Raw genomic sequence first — 20,286 nt, 5'->3', positions numbered from 1 at the left:
GCCAAGCCCTTGAGGGTCTTCTCCGTACTGCGTACAAAGTAGAGACATAGATCCCGGCCAAGGATGTAATCCCGAAGACAAATCAGGCCGCTACTTGCAGCGGCGTAGATATTAGGCCCTAACATCCGTTAGGGACCACAAGGATGCCGAGGCGGGGTCACGTGACCACTCGTCCGCTTACCGAGATCGTTTCCGGGTGGAGCAGAGGAAAAGGAGCAATCCAGTTAGACAAGAGCCCTACGGCTACCATCTCGGGATCAACGACGGTAGTATGGACATTATATTGACTTTGCGAAAAGCCAGTTCTTCCCCCCACACGGCGCTTGCTTCTCCGATTACAAATCGTCCATGACTCCGTTTCTGGCGAACCTGATTGGCTGCCCCAACCCTCCAACCGGTGCTCCCCATGATTCCGCCGACTCTGAATGCCGTGGATGTTCTCCGTTGCTTCAGTTGAACACCAAATCCGTCCCCTTAGCCCAACTCCCGGACAGTATATAGAGGCAGCCATGGCCCCCATTCCTTTTCTTTTGGCCATCGTGCAGGGAGACACTCTGATCTATCCTGCCTTTCTTTCGGGTTGTACATACAATTATTTACGCTGATATTAACTCCATTTTCCATTTAATCCATACCTGCACCCCCCCCCCCCCCCCCCCACACACACACACTTTGATCCCTGTGTTTGCTTTTAGCCGCCAGCATGGTCCAGCAAGAGAATTATGACATTGTCATTGTGGGCGCCGGCCCCGTCGGTCTGCTCTTGTCCCTGTGTATGTCACGATGGGGTTACAAGGTGAAGCACATTGACAACCGCCCAGTGCCGACCGCTACTGGTCGCGCCGACGGTATCCAGCCGCGATCTACCGAGATACTGCGCAACCTAGGGTTGAAGCGCTCGATCATGGCTTACGAGCCTGCCAAGGTGTACGACGTTGCCTTCTGGGATCCAAGGGGTGATGGCTCTGGCATTGGCCGTACCGGCAGCTGGCCTAGTTGCCCCCGTTTCATTGACACCCGCTACCCTTTCACTACCCTGGTCCACCAGGGCAAGATCGAGCGTGTGTTCTTGGATGAAATCAAGAAGGCCGGCACAACCGTTGAGCGGCCATGGACTATCGTTGGCTTCAAGAACGATGGCGCGAACGCCGATTACCCTGTTGAGGTCAACTTGAAGTGCCTGGATACCAATGTCATCGAGAACGTACGCGCAAAGTACTTATTCAGTGGTGAGGGTGCCCGTAGCTTCGTCCGTGAGCAGCTTGGCATCAAGATCCACCACAAGGATCCTATTGCCTATGTTTGGGGTGTCATGGACGGTGTTGTGCGCACAAACTTCCCCGACATCGAGGTAAGCATACCCGAAAATACCTACTCTCACATCCTTCTCTAAAGCATGTATATATAGACAAAATGCACCATCCACTCCGACGCTGGCTCAATTATGGTCATTCCCCGCGAGGACAACATGGTCCGCCTCTATGTCCAGATCGCCTCTTCCACCGATGCTGATTGGAACCCACGAAAGACTGCCACTGCCGAGGAGGTCCAGCAGACTGCAAAAAATATTCTAAAGCCATACTGGATTGAGTGGGACCGGGTTGAATGGTACTCTGTCTACCCAATTGGACAGGGTATTGCTGAAAAGTACACCCTTGACGAGCGAGTCTTCATGGGTGGTGATGCCTGCCACACTCACAGCGTAAGTTCTTCTTTTTGAGGCCTTTGTTGTTCTGAAAACATAGCTAACACCCTAAAGCCCAAGGCTGGCCAGGGAATGAACACTGCTTTCCATGACGCACTCAACATGGCCTGGAAGATCCACGCCGTGGAGAGTGGCTTTGCCAACCGTTCTATTCTCAGCACCTACGAGAGCGAGCGCAAGGATATCGCTGAGACTTTGTTGAACTTCGATGCCAAGTACGCAGCACTGTTCTCCAAGCGCCGTCCTTCTGCTGGCGAAGTTGGTTCTGCCAGTCACACCACTGTGGGTGCTGGTGGGGAGGAGAACGAATTCGTCAAGACCTTTAAGTCATCTTGTGAGTTCACCAGTGGATACGGAGTGGCCTACCAACCCAACATCTTCACCTGGGACGCAAGCCACCCTGCCAAGTCTGCTCTATTCAAGATCCCAGGCGTTCACCTGATTCCAGGTCGCGCTTTTACCCCGACCACCGTCACCCGTCTTGCGGATGCCAACTTTGTCGAGCTTGAGCAGGAAGTGCCCGCCAATGGTGCATTCCGCATCTTCATCTTCGCTGGCAACCAGTCCAAAACCAAGAAGGCCATTGCCGACCTTGCTGCCAACCTAGAGAAAGAGCGCTCGTTCCTTTCGGTGTACCGCCGGTCTGACATTGCCGATGTATCATTCTTCGAGCGCCACAACCCTCACTCCAAACTCTTCACCCTGTCGGTGATCTACGCAGGCTCCAAGAACACCATCGATGTGGACTCTATCCCCCAGGTTCTGCGTGACTACCACCACCACCTCTATGCCGATGATATCCCTGATGTGCGTGTTCCCCTGGCTCAATTTGCAGCTCACGAGAAGCTAGGCTTCGATTCCGAGAAGGGTGGTGTTGTCGTCACCCGCCCCGATAGCCATGTAGCTTGCACTGTGCAGCTAGTTGAGGGAAGTGGCACTGTTGACGCTCTCAACGACTTCTTCAACGCGTTCTCGACGAAGCCGCTGGGCCAGGAGTCTCAACAGAGCCGTCTATGAGGATGTTGGCTTGTTGTGAGTCTGTATTTTACCATCGAGATGTATGTAGCTCGTTTGATTCGTTCGTTGCGGGCGACAGATAGCTTGAGCATGGCCGGCGTTTATTTTTTAATTCTAAATGAATCAATTTTCAATTCAAACACACAACTTCCTCCTCGCACTTCAATTCTTTGTATTTCATAGTCTGGATGACCTCAATGTTTATAGAGTGGTCACATGCCAAGCCTCGATCTACGTTGGGTATTTTCCATCTCCACCCCGCATCACCTGTTGAAAATATCTTCGACTTCTGCCATCACAACTCAGGATCAAGGTCACCCCCTTGATTTCAAAAGCCAAGAATGCTCACTCTTTCGGTCGAAGCTCAGCTGGAGGGGTAAGTGCCCCTACCTTAGATGTCTGATTATTGAGCCTTTGCAGGCGCCTGGATCTCCCCGCACTGCACTCCAATTCCAGGAACGCCGCGCGGGCAGATCCTTTCAGCCACCATTATTAAATATTCAACTAGCTGATATCATGATACAGCGTTACTTCCCTTCTTCCCACAGACACTGAGGAAAATCCCTACTTCTACACTTTCCGAGTGCAATGCACCTCCTGCCACGAGACACACCCGAACTGGGTCAGCTTCAACCGTTTCGTACGTGGAACAACTACAAACTGCTCTCCGTTTTATTCTGATTGAATGGCTTATTAAATGAGTTGATGTATAGGACGTGCACGAAATCCCTGGTAGCCGAGGCGAGGCTAATTTCGTATGGAAGTGCCGCCTATGCACGGTAAGTATGCTTTTTTTTTCTAATTTGACGTGAAATCGTTTCATGACTGTCTTTTTCGCGAGTTACTTCCGTTTTGTCGGCATCAATCATTTGGGCCTCCGTGACTTTTCCATGATTACACGGCTCATGACCTTATAGAAAACCCACACTGCCTCCATCACTAGCGGACCTAAGCCTTATGAAGTCCAGGAAAAGCAGAACTTCCAGACGATTATCGAAATGGACTGTCGTGGCCTCGAGTTCATCGAGTTCAAGCCCGATGTGAGTGAATCCCAACTTCTGGTAATTCTATGTGCTGACGAAGACACTCCAGGGTGAATGGGAAGCCAAGGCTATTGAGTCAACCACCACCTTCTCTGGCATTGACCTTTCAGAGGGTGAGTGGTATGACTACGATGAGAAGAAGGGTGAGGAAGTCAGCATCAAAGAAATCACCTGGACCGTTGGCCGTTAAGTGAAGATCTACTTGACGGCGATGATTGCCAAAGGGCTGAATCTATGAAACTCCGATGAAATCTGATTATGTACTTCATTGTATTATTACTGGTGTCTGTTGATGAGCTTAATTTGGGAAGCTGTGGTGGGAATGAGGGTACGGAGCATGTTGAAAATGGGAGATATGCCAATGATGAGACGATGAGCCATAAACAGAATTGAATTCCTTTATTCCCTTCATCTTAGCTGTGATGAGTTCCCGCGGGGCATTCACCTACCGCAAAAGCCATTGCGTTCATCCAAACACTTTGCTCCCCACTGCCCATCTGTTCTTGAGCTCGAGGGCGGTGAGAGGTTACGGACGCTGATTGGCCACCGGCACCGCCCCGTTCACCTCACATTTTCGCCGACTCCGATGTCAACGTAGCTAACAACACGAACAGCACGATCAACCAGCAGAGTCAAAGACTTTGCTTGCGCTTCTGCTGTCATCTAATCCTCAACTTCTTCCTTAATCCAACAAACCAAAAAAAGCCACACTCAAATCACAATGAGTGTATGTCTCTCTCCCCTCAAGCTCAGCTCGGTTTCAAGCTCAAGATCTCGCTCACTAGCACCTGAATCTAAGCGCTATTCCCAGAAGAACAACAGCTAACTTGCACTTTTGAAGGTTCAACCGGTTAATCCCCGTCCCTTCCTCCAGGCTCGGTATGCGACCCGCTCACAGCCCACTCCGGACCCCATCAAGCAGCCCCAAGCAGCATCTCTATTTCTCAAGACATATGCACATTTGTATAGTGGATGTCATACACTTTGCTAACCTCTCTGTCTCTACAGCGTGGGCACTGAAGTCCTCATCCGGCTGAAGTGGGGCCAGACCGAATACAAGGGCATTCTCGAGAGTGTTGATTCATACATAAACGTTCTGCTGCGCGACACGCAAGAGTTTATCGACGGAAAGCCCACCGGCGCATTGGGTCTTGTTCTGATCAGGTATGTGATACGCGCTTGAACCAGCTCGGCGTCGGGCTGATACTTGTGATCCTACTTTGGCTGACTCTCTACCCCCCCGCATAGATGCAACAACATCCTCTGGATGGGCTCTGCCGATGCAATTGAAATGACGGATATGGAATTTAAATAATATGTTGCACACCCTAGAATGGAGATATGATGCAGTGCGGTACATGAGGGGGAGTGGAGGGAGATGACGACCGTTCTTATGTGTCTGGAAGTGAGATGTGCTTAGGTGCTGTGTCTTTGAAGCAGTGTATCTGGCACAGTCGGATTCTTGTTCCCCTGAATGGATGAGTTACTTGATCTGGGGTACGTACCCTCAGATTCCTACGGTGCCTGCCAGGCACCCGGAGACGCGACCCCTACCAAGCTCGGCGCTGCACAGATAGAGACTGGGGATCGATCTACTGAGTGTAACAGGTCTGTTGGAACTCGGGTGTGTGTCCCTACAATTTCAAATTATTACGCGGCGTTTGTTTATGGCTTTTCAAAGAGGGGAATGTGCATTGGCCTCTGACCAAAATTGAATCACTTACTTTCTGCACCAGTCTAAGAGGCACACGTAGTTGGGTTCTTTCTTCGTGGGTTTGAGAGCAGCGCGAGAGTCTGCTGTGCCATAAAGTGTCCAGTGTGATAGTGGTTTATGGCTCAGGCGCGGCGCAGCGACCTCGGGTTACTCTCCTCTGTTCAGCCCAAAGGCCTCCGTGAGAAAAAAGGGGAACCACAGCCGAAATCCAATGGGGATCGACAGATTTCGAATGGCCATGTACGCCGATGCACTGAAGGAGTGACAAGACACTATGACCCAGGGCGATCAGTTTCTCAACAGGAAATTGGTTGTAATAGCTTTCAAGTGCTGCGGTGATTTGTCTTTGGGGCCGGAGTATGGTCCCCACTCTCGACGGGCCTCCCCTGGAGATACCTGTCTCGCACAGTCCGTGCAATGATCCGGCCCTGAGCAAATCTCCGATGGGGGCGAACCCACTTGCGACGAACCCACTTGCGTATACGAACACCCCTGTTCCTCTTGACGCGGTTCCCTGTTGTATGTACACACTTTTACCATATTAATGCTATTGAAAGAGATTGAATTCTGTGGCAGTTCTTTCTTATAGACGGACCACATGGCGCACTTCCGACCTTGTGGATGCAAAACACAGACTTAAGAGCCGATCACCCATGGACCTATTTGCCCCTCTACAGTGACCACTTGGTTTGTCAACCCATAAGAAAGATTGTTTTACTCTCAACGTCATGGCGCGTAAAGGATGGCATCCACAATGGTAAGCCACGACGAATAATGCACCGCCGGGTTATCAAAATCATTTCAGAGTCGAGGGGCCTTGTCCACAGAAGGGGGGGACGGAGCATCTGATCTTCGTAGATCATAGACCCAATTTGTGATCCGTTCGTATCAGGTGCTTCCCCATATGTCTAGACGAATCATCATAGTTCTTCATCGTGTTCGAACGCCACCAAAGTAGTTGCCGATCATCCCCGCAGCTAAATCCAAATCGGGCTCGTGCGTTTATGTACGGAGGACGGAGCATGCACTCAACTTAGGGGGGGATTTCGAGCCGTGAGGGGGAAAAGTTGCCTTGGATAGTACACAGTGACTCGTAATTTTTCTTCTACAAGGAAAAAAAGGGGGGGGAAAATCGAAGAAACACAACGATCATGGTTCATAGGCCAATTGTATAGACGAAGCACTATTTTGTACTCCACTGATCTTCGGTACGGCAGACATTCAGATTTCCTTTTTGGCTGTCGGAAGCCATCCCCATGAATAAATTTTTTTTTATAAAACCCCTCTCATGTTCTTCTTTTGTCGTTCTCTCCAAAACTTGAAACATCCAAATTTCCACCAGTCTGCAGTCTGCCTAAAACTGCAACGCTCTTTGTCTCATCTGGCGCTTGAATCCAAATTAAGTCATACATCCTCGTGACCTCTGAACTTCCTACTACTAAATTCGACATCAAAAAACTCCCCATCCTCCGCCAGATCACCCCAAAAAAGCCATCGTTTACACAATGCGCGACACAGCCTCCAAGTTCGTCGAGATCCTCGATCCTAAGGACCTTTCTCTACGCATGTCCGCCTCCGACGTCCGCCTCGAGGATGTCCTCGCCGACCATGAAGCAACCATCAACAACCGAGTCCGTTCCTCTACACAGTCCTCCACAAAACCAGACAAATCCATGTCTCGTGGAATCACGACATCCCCCACCCCGCGCTGGAAACGTTTGAGCAATATTCTCGCGCAACCCCGCCGGAACTCTTAACAAACTACTCCGTACACCCCCGCCCTACCGTGATGTGTCTCGGTCTTACTATACTCCACTCTACTTTTATGTCTCAGGCACCTGTTCGGATCAGGGTGCACGAGGCCGAACACACTTCTTGCCATGTGAAACCATGTCAAAATGATGAGAAAAAAGGAAAAAAGGAAAAAAAGAACCCCCCCCCCCCCCCCCCCCCCCCACAACACCAAATGAATTTCATGGCTACATTTACGACTTGACCGGCGAATTTGGATCTATGTTTCGTGCCCGGGGCACGGTGACATGGACTGAGAATTATGGATTGCAAACGAGATTACGAATTGAAATGATACAAAGTGATATGCGCAACGACGCTGGCTTGATTGCTACTCGGGTGTTATCGAAGGTTGGCTTCGGACTGCTTTTCGTCTGCTTTGCTGGCACTGGCCCGGTTGACAAGGGGGCATGATTTTGACCCCGCTTTGATGATTTGATGATTTGATGAGTGTGCACCTTGTCTAGTTGGGGATTTGGATTTGGATTGGGGTCTGGATCTGGCTCTGAGATGTATGCAATTAGGATCTGGATTGGTCCTCTCTAGCACATGTATAGAAACCAAATTCCTCAAAACACGAAGACCGCGAACGGTCTGAGACCTGCGTCGATCTAATATGCGCTTCTTAACCTCCTATGGTGTATGACTTCCCTGCTACTTGTCCCTGCCGCTTTGAGCCAGGGCACCTTTGACGCCTGATGTAGCCCTAAGTGGAACCCGGTATCTAGTCTGAATCTTGCCTCGGAAGCGACAACCACCGAAATTCAATTTGACCCGATGGTTTGTCCTAGAACTTTGTACCTGGAAAATATTAAATCTGACGGGGTCTTAGGTCGGGCCCTGGAATGAAAGTACTCACTACCTGTCCGGCTTGTATCATTTAAAGCACAGGACCCTGGACCCTCGGAGTGGAACATTTGTGCTACGAGGCCAATCTCTCTTGGACTGGCCCAATCAAAAGAGCTTTGCTGGAACTGTTTCAAAAAATTAGGAACGCATGTCGGTCAAGCTGGGATAGCTTTTTCATTTTTCCCATGGCCGAGCACAACAGCTCTCGGTGCCAGGTAATACGACTGGTGACTGGGTGCTGTATCGGCCTCCGTCCCTGCGCCGGACCCTTCGGACCTTCAAACATGAACTAAATAGCGTGCACCTAGAGCTATACGCGAGACCTGCGGACGTGGATTGAAATCTAAATAGTCTCAAGTTGAAAAGCGAACTGTAGCAAAACGACAGAGAATGTCGGACAGCCTTCAAAACTAAGAGCGTGCCCTTTTTAATTTGGATGAAGTGGTATGAACCCTAGCTCGATCTATCCTTTTGAGACAGTGTGAGTCGGTCCGATCGACTATCCCCGGAGATTTCCCGGCATCCTAAGCCCAGTCATCTCAATCATCTAATCAGCTCCATCCCATCCCTGCCTTTCCTCTCTTCTATCAACCGGCTAATCTCGGCCGGATGTACCACGTTAAACGCGGCCATCACCAACAGCATAAGAGTGGCATCAAACATGTAACTCCAGAGCTCATGCTGGAGCAATGCCCCGCTACGTCCCTCGTTGTACTCGATGTATCGGAAGATGGAACGGACGAAAATCAACAGACTACTGGTGTTTAACACGGTCTGGTGTTTTTGCCAGGGGACTTCCTGCTGCTGCAGCACCCTTGACCCGTTTCTCCCAAGTTTGACGTGAAAAATGACACTGGTGATGATGAAGATTCCAAAAAAGACAATCTGGATGATCAAGCCGACTTTGATCATCTTTCCGCCTTTTGCTGCTGTGCTGGCTCTGACGAGCATTCCGGCTCCTACATTGTTGCAATACCGCGTTAGTCAATCGGGAGATACAAGATAGTGTGGACTCGTTCAAAGATCATGGATCTTACCTCCTGCCTGCACAAAAAATGACACCATATCCCCAACCACAAAGATCTTCGTCAACCACGAGCGTCGGATTGGCGACAAACGTTCTCCGCCAGTGACAATCATGATGCGGCCAAGTTCCATATAAATACTTGCGGCGAGCAGTGACGGTGCGACGAGGACAAAGATGGCTTGGATGGCCAGAGGAGGAATGGTATATCTCGGGTATTCGTTGGAAGAAACGGCACGCTAACATGGTGAGCCTTTTCCCTATCTGGCTTGATCGAGCATTGACATTGGCTTACGCCTGTATATCCAATGATCTCGACTGCAGAAACATTGTGTTAAAAAGACCCAGAAACTAGCCCGACGAAAGGTTCCAACAGCAAGTGGGTGCATTGAACTGGGACTCACATATTCCTCCGAATATGAAAGCAGTGAAGAACCAGGTCCGACCACGGAACATTTGCCAACAATGCAGGAGGGTTAAGATCCCAAATAAAACAATGAAGATCACTGCAGCTGGTATTGATGGTATGTAGTCATACTCTCCCATATACTTAACTTCAACCATCTTTGAGCTTGTCTAGATCAAGAAATAGACTACAAGATCAACTTGAGCAGGGCCCACGCAAATCACCGATCAGTTAGCTATCTTCATTCTCCAGGGAATTTCCCACTGATTCGAAACGTTGAAGCCTATTGTATATTTGGATATAAGCTCCAGACATCTGAAACAGTGATAGTGCTCGTACAACGTTCCCGGCTGGACTTGTCATTTCCATGTGTCCCCAAAGTGCTCGTTTATCTTCCACTCGGCTCAACTTGCTGCTCCTTCCAAAACAACTATCACGGTCCTCTGTATGAATGTGATGAAATTCCTTTCTTATCGAAATCCAGTTTTGGTGATTCAGGACACCAGGACACGTTCAGACGATTCTGGGGATCCTTTTGCTAGTGTCAATACAAAATGCATGTAGACTGCCATTTTCAGACATCAAAGCAGACAGTAGAGCAGGTTGTCGAAACCTATGCCCCATCACTCCGTCCGTGCTTGAGAACAGGGGCATAAATTCTCAGAGCATACTCGGGCTGTCATAATAGCGCAGTCTATACAAAATTGCCTATCCCCTGATCGTCCCCTACCTTGTTGGACCATCGATTTCGGTCACAAAAAGAACCCCCTTTCTTACAACACCTACATTCCACCGACTCTGTCCTTTTGACTCCGTGACTTTCACCTCTTCCCTGCTCTCACAATTGTCTGGAGCTCATCATGGAAGCGAAACCCCCTTCCGGTTCCTCTTAACCAGACCACCCCTATGGGTCGCATACTGGAACCCACAAGGTTCTACGAACATTCACTCTGGTATGCCCGCCCGTTTCCAACCCTTAGATGTTAATTGCTAACCCGCAAGGTGACGGTTTGCGCTCGGTGCTCTCGCATCTTTCAATCTATTTGCTTTTGTTTGTCATCACTACTGTGATGCAGATTCATGTCGATAATACCGCCGGAGCATGATGTTCCTTACATTCTTCCTTTCCTTCAAGGATGGGATTTGGGACCACGGCGCCAAAAAGCATGCAGCGTAGAGCAGGCAACGAGAGAAACGCGCGTTGCGAAATGAGAAAACACCGATATCTCCCTCATGAAACAGCGGGTGGAGAAAAGATTTCCGGATTCGAGCCTGTGTTTATCCCTTTCTAGCCACGTCCTTACAATGCATTTTGACCGCCTCTTTATCACAATCGTGCTCTCCTTCGGGTGGAAACCAATTGTCAAATGAAGATGAGAACAACCGCGAAAGGGCATTGTCAGTGCCGAAGAATGACTTTGACAAATAAGGAATGCCCCGGTGTGTAGTAGACGGAGGCTTTCAGCATGATTGTCAGATCCTCCAGGGCCCTGACACATGTGATTTCAAAGCAACATCAACTCGACAGCCCTCACAGTCAACGAGAATGCTTTCAGTCATTCCCTCAAGTTCTGGGTCTTTGGCCTGCCTTTTCGACCCGGTTAGGTCGACTATTACGGTCGGCCCAGTTCGAGCATCAGTACAGACGGATGACAAAAAGAAAACCCATGATGAACCTGACCTATAAAGGTTTCCATTTCGGTGAGACCGTCACCCCCGTCAAACTGAAACCCTAGGAACCCGACCGTACCTTACAGATCGACTTTGACAAATACGAGTGGGCACAGTCTGAATTCCAACGCTACGCGGTGCCACCTCTCAGATCATTTCTTTTGGAAAAGATGCGAGGATCGTGTAACAGGACTTTTGGCGTTGCCCGGGACGTTTCGAGGACGGAAAGACCCTGTATTTTCTTCACTTGAGGGACCTTTGGAACCTACTTGTGTCCTACCCATATAATGGGAGTGATGTACGTGCGTTGGAGGTAGAATAACTCCACCAGCGACCATTCTATGGCAAGTCATGATCCTTGCCTGTCATCAATTCACCTCTTCTTTTTTTTTCGCATTCCACATAAGCACGGTCTCGCGGGCGTCGTAGCTAAGAAACTCACAGACACTTCGTCCCTAGGTTCTATGCGGTCTGAGCTTCTCGCCCCAGTACCCGTCAGCATCGATTTCTCTCTTGTTTTTTTTTTTTTTTTTTTTTTTTGATATTCCCCCACCCCCAAACTCTCCGTTGGAATAAGAAGGCAAGACATCCTGGATCGTTTCATTGGAATTCTTCATTCGACGCGGTTTATTCTCAAACATCACCACCTGTTTCTTTGCTGCGGTATCTCTTCCATGGCCGTGGTAGAAGGGTCAGCCCCTGGTTATGTACCTGAGGACCTGTGGTTTCTAAATCGCCGAGGATCAAGACAACAAAACTCGAGCTTGCCACAGAGTAGTAGGCTCTGTGGCAGTCAAATACCATTTTAGAGAACTATCATTCCTAAAGGCTGCCAATAGTGTTGTGTTGGGCGCTTGACACGGCTAGGAGAAACGAGGAGAACAACTGTGCAAGTCGAGCGCCAACATCAGGACCGGAGGATGACTAAAAAGTGCTGAGGTGCAGGACAGTGGGTGTTGTAGGGCTGTGGGCGGTCAAGGGGTAGTACAGTCACGGGGTGGCAAGGCGGTCGTTTGTGGCCTCAAAAAGGCGGTCATTTGCGGCGTTGAATCCATAGGTCCTCATGTTCGAGTTGAATGAATTCCTCAAGTTGAACAGAGTGATGGCATACAACGCATAAAGAGAAGTTGTTACATTGAAGCTCTTCAAAGTCGATCTCTTATCAAATCTGCCCCACATCAACATCCCCCATCACCTCAAATTATCCCAAATCCCAACTGCAGCAACTCGGTAGCTGGGACGGTGATAGGAGATTCCCCTTCAAAACACCCGCATCCAGTCCAAAATCGAACGCCAAGCAACTAGCTTCTGCGACGCTCTTCGAAACCCCAACCGTCGCGTCGGTGAGCGCGTGTCCGAACGTGCCAAGTCGAATCATTCCACGCTTGTCACCTCATCTAGCCCAACCCGGATTCCCAGAAGTCCTCCCCCCCCCCCCCCCCTTCCAAAATGGCTTGGCTCCAGCAAACACCGGGTACGGGTGATCGTGCCGCCTCCCCTACAGTCTTTGAGCAGCAGCGCGAGGAACTTGTCCGGGAGATCGCAGTGGTATGTACCATGTCTACGAACTCTCCCCTCGGGAATCCTCATCAGTCACCACAACCGATGTTAACTGATTGGAGCAGGGCATGGAGCAAGTACTTCAAAACATGAACCGTTTGAATCGGAATCTAGAGAGCGTGATTGCGGTAAGCTTGAGTCCTCAATGATGAAAAGGGCAGCTGCTAATGATTTTGGTAGGTGGGGAATGAATTTGGATCTGTGGAAGCTCTATGGTCCCAGTTTGAAAACTTTATGGGCCGACCCGAAGAACAAGGCGTGGGGGCTGGCAACGGCACTGGGAAGCGGAAGGTCAGCGAGGAGAGTGATGCGAGTAAGTCAGGAGTAAAGCGTGAAAACGACGAGGGTGACTCAATAGTCATGCAGTGATGGTTTACATTTTGGTCTGCATGATGGGTTTCGGCGTCGGGCGGGGTTTCCTTTTTTTTCCTTAGATACCCTTCAAAGTTCGAGTTACGTTTACCCGGATATAAAAGAAACACGAATTACTATGGGCAGATGTTGATAAACACAAAAGGTCAAATGTATTCAGTAACACATAGAACGTCGCTTTCGCCAACGGAACAGATCAGATAACATAATCGAGAACACCACTCCCATGCATGCCAATGGAAAAGGGCAAAGGCCCGAGTCATGAGAGACATCAGATGGAATAAGGGGGACAAGGGCTGTGAAAAGGGCCAAAAAGAACACAGGGGAACAGAGGTGGAGTAGAAGGAACAGCCTCCAGCAAAAAAAAAAAAAAAAAAAAAAAAAACGAATCAGGGTCATTGTAAGGGCCGCACAGCGTATCGATACTAATGAAAAGGGTTAAGAAAGTCATGTCTAGCTTTGCCCAGCTTGCGGTGACATGTCACATACACAGGCGAGCGGGCAAGCAAGCCGACGAAGCAACCAGGCTTATGGTCCGGCCAAGAGAGAAAGGAAGCAAAGGGGTTCGAGAATGGAAGAAAGTACAGATCGAGAAGAATCAGTCTAAAGAATCTTGCAAGTACGCTTCTTAACCTTCTTGCCGGGGCGGGGGCCTCCTCCTGAAGGCGCGGCACTGGCACGATTGTTGCGGTTATTACGGCCGGCCGGTTGCTGGGCTGTCCCGCCTTGTTCTTCGATTGAGATGACCGAATCAACGGCCTTGGCGAAGACTTCATCCACACCCCGCATCTCCTTACTACTGCATTCGGCGTATGCTGCTCCCATCCGTGTAGCGACATTTCCACCTTGCTCTGGTGTGATGGGTGTCAGACCTTGTGTCTTGAGGAGTTCAATGCAGGTTCGCTTATTGCGCAGGTCGGACTTCAAGCCAACGAGAATAATGGGTGTGGTGGGACAGAAGTGCAAAACCTCAGGATACCACTAAAAAAAGAGAGAGGAAAACGATGTTAGACAAATCGAGCAAACGCAGATGTGGTTCTCCGTTTAGGACTCACTTTGTCAACGACATTCTCCAATGATGCGGGGCAATCGATAGCAAAGCAGACAAATAGCAGATCAGTCTCGGGATAGGACAGTGGACGCAAACGGTCATATTCCTCCTGTCCAGCAGTATCCCAGAGGGCTAATTCAACGGTCTTGCCAGAAGCCCGATGCGTCGTTTGGGTAATATAGTTCTCAAACACCGTGGGGACATATTTCTGTCTGATAATCAGCACCAGGGACACATCATCTTTCCTAGGTTGAACGTACCTCTGGGAAGTAACCTTGGGAATAACTGATCAACAAACAGGTCTTGCCACATCCGCCATCGCCTACCACTACAAACTTCTTTGAGAATGAGGGTGGCTGAGTGATATTTGTTGCCTCAGACATCCGTCCACTGGAGACACTAGTGTTGGTGCTGGCTGTGCCGTGGCTGACTCGGATGCTGTCGCTGCGCGCACGACTGTGACGCGGTGTTGAAGATGGAGGAGGGGGAGTGAGGGAGTGGCGGCGCGATGCTGCATGGCATTGATCTTCGTACATAGCACTCATGGTGAGTGGGTAGAGGAAGGGGGTGGAATGTCCCTTGTATGTAATGTGATTCTGGGAAGAACGAGGCTTGGAGGTCTGCTGATAGGATAGAATTGTTGATCGGGAATGAGAGGTAAGAGTGAAGAAAAAGAGAAGATAGATCTAAAAAAAAAAAGATCTAGAGGATCGATAGAGCAAGAGGGTCTGGCGAGACCCGTGAAACCCGTGTTTACATGGGGGCTACCATAGCAACGGCCGTGCCTCCATGACGCCAGGGCTCCGCTTCCTACGATCAAAGGCCTCGATATGCTGTATCCTGACATTTACTGGTTTTACCTCAACCCTGTTTTGGTTTCGACCCCACTAATCTATTTCTTATTCTCCACCGTTCAGCTCACTGTGGCACAGCTTTTGTATGTAATTTCCCCCGAGGTCATGTGATTTGCAGATCTTTCCTGAGAGATGAGGTCTTCTCTAGAATGGGGCCTGGATATCACCTATCTGTGGTTCTTGTACGGAGTATACGGTTTATACCTACGAAGTATATGGAGAAGGGACGGTTGAACATTGCGGAACCAAGTTAATATAAAATGTGAAATCATAGGGGCTTTGACCACGCTAACTCTGCATCTCATCCTTTTCGGCATTATTCAACGAAAAAGACCGACATCCCGGGCTAAACAGCCTCAGCTACCAGTTGACAATAAACTTTTCTCTCTTTTTTGAACCGGGATTCAATCATCGTTAATGGCTTATTCCTTTGATTTTCTAGGAGATTTCAGTTTCAACCCTGTATCAAGATTGGAAGGAGAGAGAAACGGATTCGTCTCAACCAAAGTCAAGAGCTGCAATGTCTCGTACAAAATGTAGCATCCCCAGGTCAGAATGAAAGGAGGAGGTTGTACGGAGTAAACTGCTCAAAGATCTCAAGCCGTACAGTCTGCCAGGGATGATCAATCAACAGTGGCGGTACATGAATGTTGGCGACCTTGAGGACTACATATATCTAGTCGATGACAAAGGCATATGTTGTAAATCTCTACATCGAACACATTTGACTCCATTAAGAGAAAGCAGCTATATAAATGAGAGAGTGTATCTCAATCAATCAGTAGAACCGTTTTGCATGTTGCAAAGATGTAAAGCACCCACCTGGGCATTCATGGATGGCCCCAATGCAAAATGACTAAGCACACACATGGCGGCCTCGGGTATAGGGGTTTGAGCCGCAGATGATCTCCCCGTCAACTTTGGAGGATAATCCCGTTCGACCTCGAGTTCTCCATTATATCATTTGTCTCGATCTAACTTCAATTCGCTCTTTATGTTCTGAACCCCCTATAACCCTAAACCACTCACACGGACCGGCAGGCAGCGGCCTGTCCGTCCATGGAATTTATCCGATTGTGATACTGCCTGGACCGAGAACATTGCATCATGGGCAGCAAAAAGGACCAGCCCGATGCTGGACTGAGGAGTCTGAATCACTGTATGCAAGAGGCTTCTTTTCTAATCCACCCGTGGCTTATCGGGATGTCCGCTAACCGGTACGCGTTTGCGACATAGATTCGAACCGATTGCCTCTCTGGCGATATTGGCCACGACAAAAGCTCATCCCATTGATCCGATATGAGACGCCCTATTTGGCTTGGGTGCAGGAGAAAGTCCGCACGCCAACTCTTGACTCGTATTTCGCGTTTACGGCCAACCTCGGCACTCATACCTTCTTTATGGTCTTCTTGCCCTTCCTCTTCTGGTGTGGTTCTCCCAGTATGGGTCGAGGGTGGGTTTCATTTTTTTTTTTTTGGAATTGACATCGCAGGTGGAAGTTTGTGGCTGACCAAACAACGTCCATAGATTGGTACACATCCTAGCATCGGGCGTCTTTTGGAGCGGCTTCCTCAAGGATCTACTATGTCTTCCTCGGCCTCTGTCTCCGCCACTCCAGCGAATTACTATGTCCGGCTCTGCAGCACTGGAATATGGATTCCCTTCGACACACTCCACCAACGCTGTCTCCGTTGCGGTCTATGCTTTGGCCCTGTTAGGTTCACCCGATTTAACTCTTAGCGCGCAGGTCACTCTCTTACTCCAAGCAATCACCTACATCTACGTCGTGTCCATTGTAGTGGGTCGACTGTACTGCGGAATGCATGGGATGCTGGACTGTACTGTTGGGTGTGCTTTAGGTGCGGCCATCGGCCTAGTACAATTCCATTACGGACCTGCCTTTGAGGACTTCATTTTATCCGCGTCGCTGAAGGAAATTTCCCTGTTGGGGCTTCTTATTATATTCCTTGTCCGCGTCCATCCGGAGCCGGCGGATGATTGCCCATGCTTCGACGATAGTGTTTCATTCGCAGGAGTTATGCTAGGCGTGGATGTGTCTTCATGGCACTTCGCCGATATTTGGGTCGGTTATCCTCCTGGATCAATTCCCTACGATCTCGAGACCGTGGGCTGGATTAAGACTGTCATACGTCTGGTCGTGGGCGTTTTGTGCGTGTTTGCTTGGAGAAATGTAACAAAACCGGCTTTGCTGCGCATACTGCCACCTATCTTCCGGACCCTGGAGAAGCTTGGTCTTTTGCTCCCTCGACGTTTCTTCACCACCGCATCGTACGTTTGAAAGTACTTCCTGTTTGTGGAAGTTATGCTAACCTGTCCTTAGTGAATACACCACCATTCCCTACAACCTCAAGGATCACGATGTGCTTCCCAACTTTTCTGAAATCCCAGACATCATAACCACAATGCGCCATCCTCGCCGCCGAGCCGTTTCGATTGGCCCTCAGTCCGAAGCTGATGCGTATGAGACACTGGCGTACCGGGAAAAGCGCCGACGCGAAAGTCAATCTGGGAGCAATCACCCTTCCCCAGTCGTCGAGGATCAACTCAAGCCCAATGGAACGCCCGCCTTGCCCAGAAAGACGGCATCACTGGATGATTATGAAGGCATGATGGGCAAGGGCAGCCCCAGTTCATCCGCAGTGGATGTCAATTTTGACACGCCGACACCTTTCCCTTCGCTAGATTTCGAGGCTGGGGAGCGGGACGAAAAAGAAGTGTTCTCCCAGATCAAGAAACCCCGCGTGCGGTACGACGTGGAGGTAGTGACAAAACTAGTTGTATATGCGGGCACGTCAAAACCTCAGATTTTGACACTACACTTGCTGATACCGGTCTCTTTTTAGGTATTCCATGGGTGGTCATCGAAGTCGCACCTCTGTTGTTCGATCTAATCGGGCTTGGAACCCGATGATATCGTGGATGAGAAACGTATTGATAAAAGTGTGACTCGTCTTGCAGCCTTTCTCTGCTTAGCTCTACCAACCCCTCGGCCTGCTTCTAGCTCAGCGGGCTGTGCTTGAACAGGTTGCCCTAGAATCATGCTTTACGTTGTTCATGTGCATATGCATTGAAAGCAGTAGGTCTCCATAGGTCTTCTTCGGTCTGGTCAGACATCCTGTTCAAACACAGGTAGGGGACCAGCTTCATGAACCACGACATACAAGACACTGAATGAAAGAATAATAGCGGGCAATCAAGCAAAGAGGTGCAATAGCAACCTTCTCTTTCAAGTTGTCGCGTTGTGATGACTGTTCTTTGTCTGTCACAAGACAATGATTAGATGAAACACAGCACTTGAGGCCAGAGTAAAAGATAACTACACATAGCAGAAGCTGAAGAATAAAATCAAAAGAAAATCCTCTCAAAAAAAGGGCCGACAAAGAGTGGTAATGTATACACTTGTGTATGTCAAAGCGACAACAAGGGAGGCTAGGCCAGGGAAGATGTGCTGAGTCAGCAGAATGATGAACGAACCCAGTGTACCGCGTCGGCTCATATTGTTCCCATCCCATACCTCTTCCACTGCGGGATATCTGCCTTCGATTCTGGGTTCGGGATAGATATTCCAGTCATGCCCAATGATGGATCTTTAAGTCTTGTCTTCATCTACCCTCTCATTCCTCCATTTTCACATCCTCAACGTTCATTCAACCACCGTCAATCTACTTGAAAGCGCGTCATCGGACGAGTAGATCGCTCTGGACTTTCTTGCCCCCACTTGTTCGGCGTGGCTTTCTGTTTCGCAATAATATGGGGTTCTTCCGTTGGCCTCGGTGCAAGCGACGCGCCTCCCCTCCGAAGCCCACGGAGTCCTCGTTCAAGATTCCCAATCCCTTTGAGGCCTCAAAGCCTTCCTTTGACGTCCGCGACAGTATGGCAGCACCTACTTGGATGTTCAAGTCGCGTAAACTAAACTACAACCCAGCCTTAGAACCTTTCCAGTTGCCCATCCCAGGGGCCTTCCCATTAACTCCTCCTGAATCACCTACCCTTGTTGTGTCACAAGGCCCGACCATCGAGGAGGAAGATGTCCCACCGAAGGGGTGGGAACTTATGGACATGGATGCCCGCACAACACCAGCACTCGTTACGGATCTCGGCATACATCTCCACCCTCGATTACCGCCATACCTCCCTCCCCCTCCGAGTGCCAGGCGCATTCTATCGCCAAGACCAACCAAAGCCCTCAAGCCTGTTGAAGACGATCTTATGGACATTGATGACCCATGGGATCAACAAGCTCAACAAGATGCAAGGCTTCCTCATGGACCCGTTTCCGCTGTACAATTATTTTACCCCAACAGGAGGCCGATTCCTGCCAATCGCTTTGCATCGTGGTACGAGGCGGAATTCGAGAAGCGGGAGAAAGAAAGATTGGCCCGGGAGCGTGATCTCCAACGCCCAACCAGAGTGATTCCAACGGGTTATCCCGTACGTCTGATTTCGCCCGAGTGGCTTGCCAAACTCCAACGCGCCGTGCAGAGTGGACAAGGACATTCCGTCGCCAAGTCATTAGCCGGAGACGATCTGTATCAGCGGGATATCATCACATGTATTCGACCTGAGGCCTGGCTCAATGATGAGATCATCAATGCCTACCTTAGTTTGCTCGTTCATTACCTCCGTCAATCGCATGGAAACCTCGGACCTGGTGATCGGCCACTCTTCCACGCCTTCAACACCTTTTTCTACTCTACCCTCCGTGACAAGGGCTACGAGGGCGTGCAGCGGTGGGCAAAACGGGCGAAGATCGGTGGCGAAGGACTGCTTAATGTCGACACCGTTTTTATTCCTGTCCATGAGTCAAGTCATTGGACTCTCATGGTGGTACGACCCGCAGAACGTACAATCGAGTATTTCGACTCCCTGGGTTCCCGTGGTCCTCGCCAAGTGAAGAATGTCAAGCAATGGCTCCGTGGGGAGCTTGGGTCACAATATAACGATGCACAGTGGACTGTTCTGCCATCCGTCTCTTCTCAGCAGGATAACGGAAGTGACTGCGGTGTCTTCCTTCTCACAAATGCCAAAGCAATTACTGTTGGGGTTGAACCAACTGCCATTGGTCCGAGCCACATTACGCTTCTCCGCAGAAAGATTGTTGCAGAGCTTATGAATGGTGGTCTTCATGGCGAGTTCAACCCACATGACAAAGGAACAGGTGCGGTGTTGCTCTGAACGAACACACAAGGACCGGATGCCCAACGACAG

General features: G+C 49.7%; 9 protein-coding genes across 9 annotated transcripts; 7 read left to right on the top strand and 2 right to left on the bottom strand.

The window, feature by feature from the left end:
* Positions 1-703: 703 nt before the first annotated feature.
* Positions 704-2,722, top strand: Pdw03_3331 (Aromatic-ring hydroxylase-like; the record flags this gene model as incomplete). Its single annotated transcript, XM_066100457.1, has 3 exons — positions 704-1,351; positions 1,409-1,702; positions 1,760-2,722. The coding sequence occupies 3 exons, from the start codon at positions 704-706 to the stop codon at positions 2,720-2,722; spliced, it is 1,905 nt and encodes a 634-aa protein (XP_065955857.1).
* A 341-nt stretch (positions 2,723-3,063) lies between these two features.
* Pdw03_3330 (Putative DUF866 domain protein) lies at positions 3,064-3,955 on the top strand (the record flags this gene model as incomplete). Its single annotated transcript, XM_014676813.1, has 5 exons — positions 3,064-3,098; positions 3,248-3,362; positions 3,436-3,501; positions 3,640-3,762; positions 3,815-3,955. 5 exons carry the CDS (start codon positions 3,064-3,066, stop codon positions 3,953-3,955), a joined length of 480 nt encoding a protein of 159 aa, XP_014532299.1.
* A 531-nt stretch (positions 3,956-4,486) lies between these two features.
* On the top strand, positions 4,487-5,080 carry Pdw03_3329 (Small nuclear ribonucleoprotein SmF, putative; the record flags this gene model as incomplete). Its single annotated transcript, XM_014676814.1, has 4 exons — positions 4,487-4,492; positions 4,607-4,644; positions 4,774-4,929; positions 5,014-5,080. 4 exons carry the CDS (start codon positions 4,487-4,489, stop codon positions 5,078-5,080), a joined length of 267 nt encoding a protein of 88 aa, XP_014532300.1.
* Positions 5,081-6,984: 1,904 nt separating this feature from the next.
* Pdw03_3328 (uncharacterized protein) lies at positions 6,985-7,236 on the top strand (the record flags this gene model as incomplete). Its single annotated transcript, XM_014676815.1, has 1 exon — positions 6,985-7,236. One exon carries the CDS (start codon positions 6,985-6,987, stop codon positions 7,234-7,236), a length of 252 nt encoding a protein of 83 aa, XP_014532301.1.
* Positions 7,237-8,662: 1,426 nt separating this feature from the next.
* Positions 8,663-9,599, bottom strand: Pdw03_3327 (RTA1 like protein; the record flags this gene model as incomplete). The annotated part of the gene is made up of 4 exons (XM_014676816.2): positions 8,663-9,078; positions 9,157-9,382; positions 9,439-9,461; positions 9,548-9,599. 4 exons carry the CDS (start codon positions 9,597-9,599, stop codon positions 8,663-8,665), a joined length of 717 nt encoding a protein of 238 aa, XP_014532302.2.
* Positions 9,600-12,669: 3,070 nt separating this feature from the next.
* On the top strand, positions 12,670-13,149 carry Pdw03_3326 (DASH complex, subunit Dad1; the record flags this gene model as incomplete). Its single annotated transcript, XM_014676817.1, has 3 exons — positions 12,670-12,768; positions 12,846-12,908; positions 12,961-13,149. The coding sequence occupies 3 exons, from the start codon at positions 12,670-12,672 to the stop codon at positions 13,147-13,149; spliced, it is 351 nt and encodes a 116-aa protein (XP_014532303.1).
* A 606-nt stretch (positions 13,150-13,755) lies between these two features.
* On the bottom strand, positions 13,756-14,748 carry Pdw03_3325 (Rho GTPase Rho4, putative; the record flags this gene model as incomplete). Its single annotated transcript, XM_014676818.1, has 3 exons — positions 13,756-14,133; positions 14,208-14,411; positions 14,464-14,748. The coding sequence occupies 3 exons, from the start codon at positions 14,746-14,748 to the stop codon at positions 13,756-13,758; spliced, it is 867 nt and encodes a 288-aa protein (XP_014532304.1).
* Positions 14,749-16,164: 1,416 nt separating this feature from the next.
* Positions 16,165-17,989, top strand: Pdw03_3324 (Phosphatidic acid phosphatase type 2/haloperoxidase; the record flags this gene model as incomplete). Its single annotated transcript, XM_014676820.2, has 5 exons — positions 16,165-16,216; positions 16,294-16,510; positions 16,585-17,346; positions 17,399-17,865; positions 17,922-17,989. The coding sequence occupies 5 exons, from the start codon at positions 16,165-16,167 to the stop codon at positions 17,987-17,989; spliced, it is 1,566 nt and encodes a 521-aa protein (XP_014532306.2).
* An 839-nt stretch (positions 17,990-18,828) lies between these two features.
* Positions 18,829-20,253, top strand: Pdw03_3323 (Ulp1 protease family protein; the record flags this gene model as incomplete). Its single annotated transcript, XM_066100456.1, has 2 exons — positions 18,829-18,949; positions 19,004-20,253. The coding sequence occupies 2 exons, from the start codon at positions 18,829-18,831 to the stop codon at positions 20,251-20,253; spliced, it is 1,371 nt and encodes a 456-aa protein (XP_065955856.1).
* Between the last annotated feature and the right edge of the window lie 33 nt (positions 20,254-20,286).

The sequence above is a fragment of the Penicillium digitatum genome, chromosome 1, assembly GCF_016767815.1.
Source record: "Penicillium digitatum chromosome 1, complete sequence".
Classification (NCBI taxonomy): Eukaryota; Fungi; Ascomycota; class Eurotiomycetes; order Eurotiales; family Aspergillaceae; genus Penicillium; species Penicillium digitatum.
Note: the sequence above shows the minus strand (reverse complement) of the source record. Positions and strands in the feature narration are given on the sequence as shown.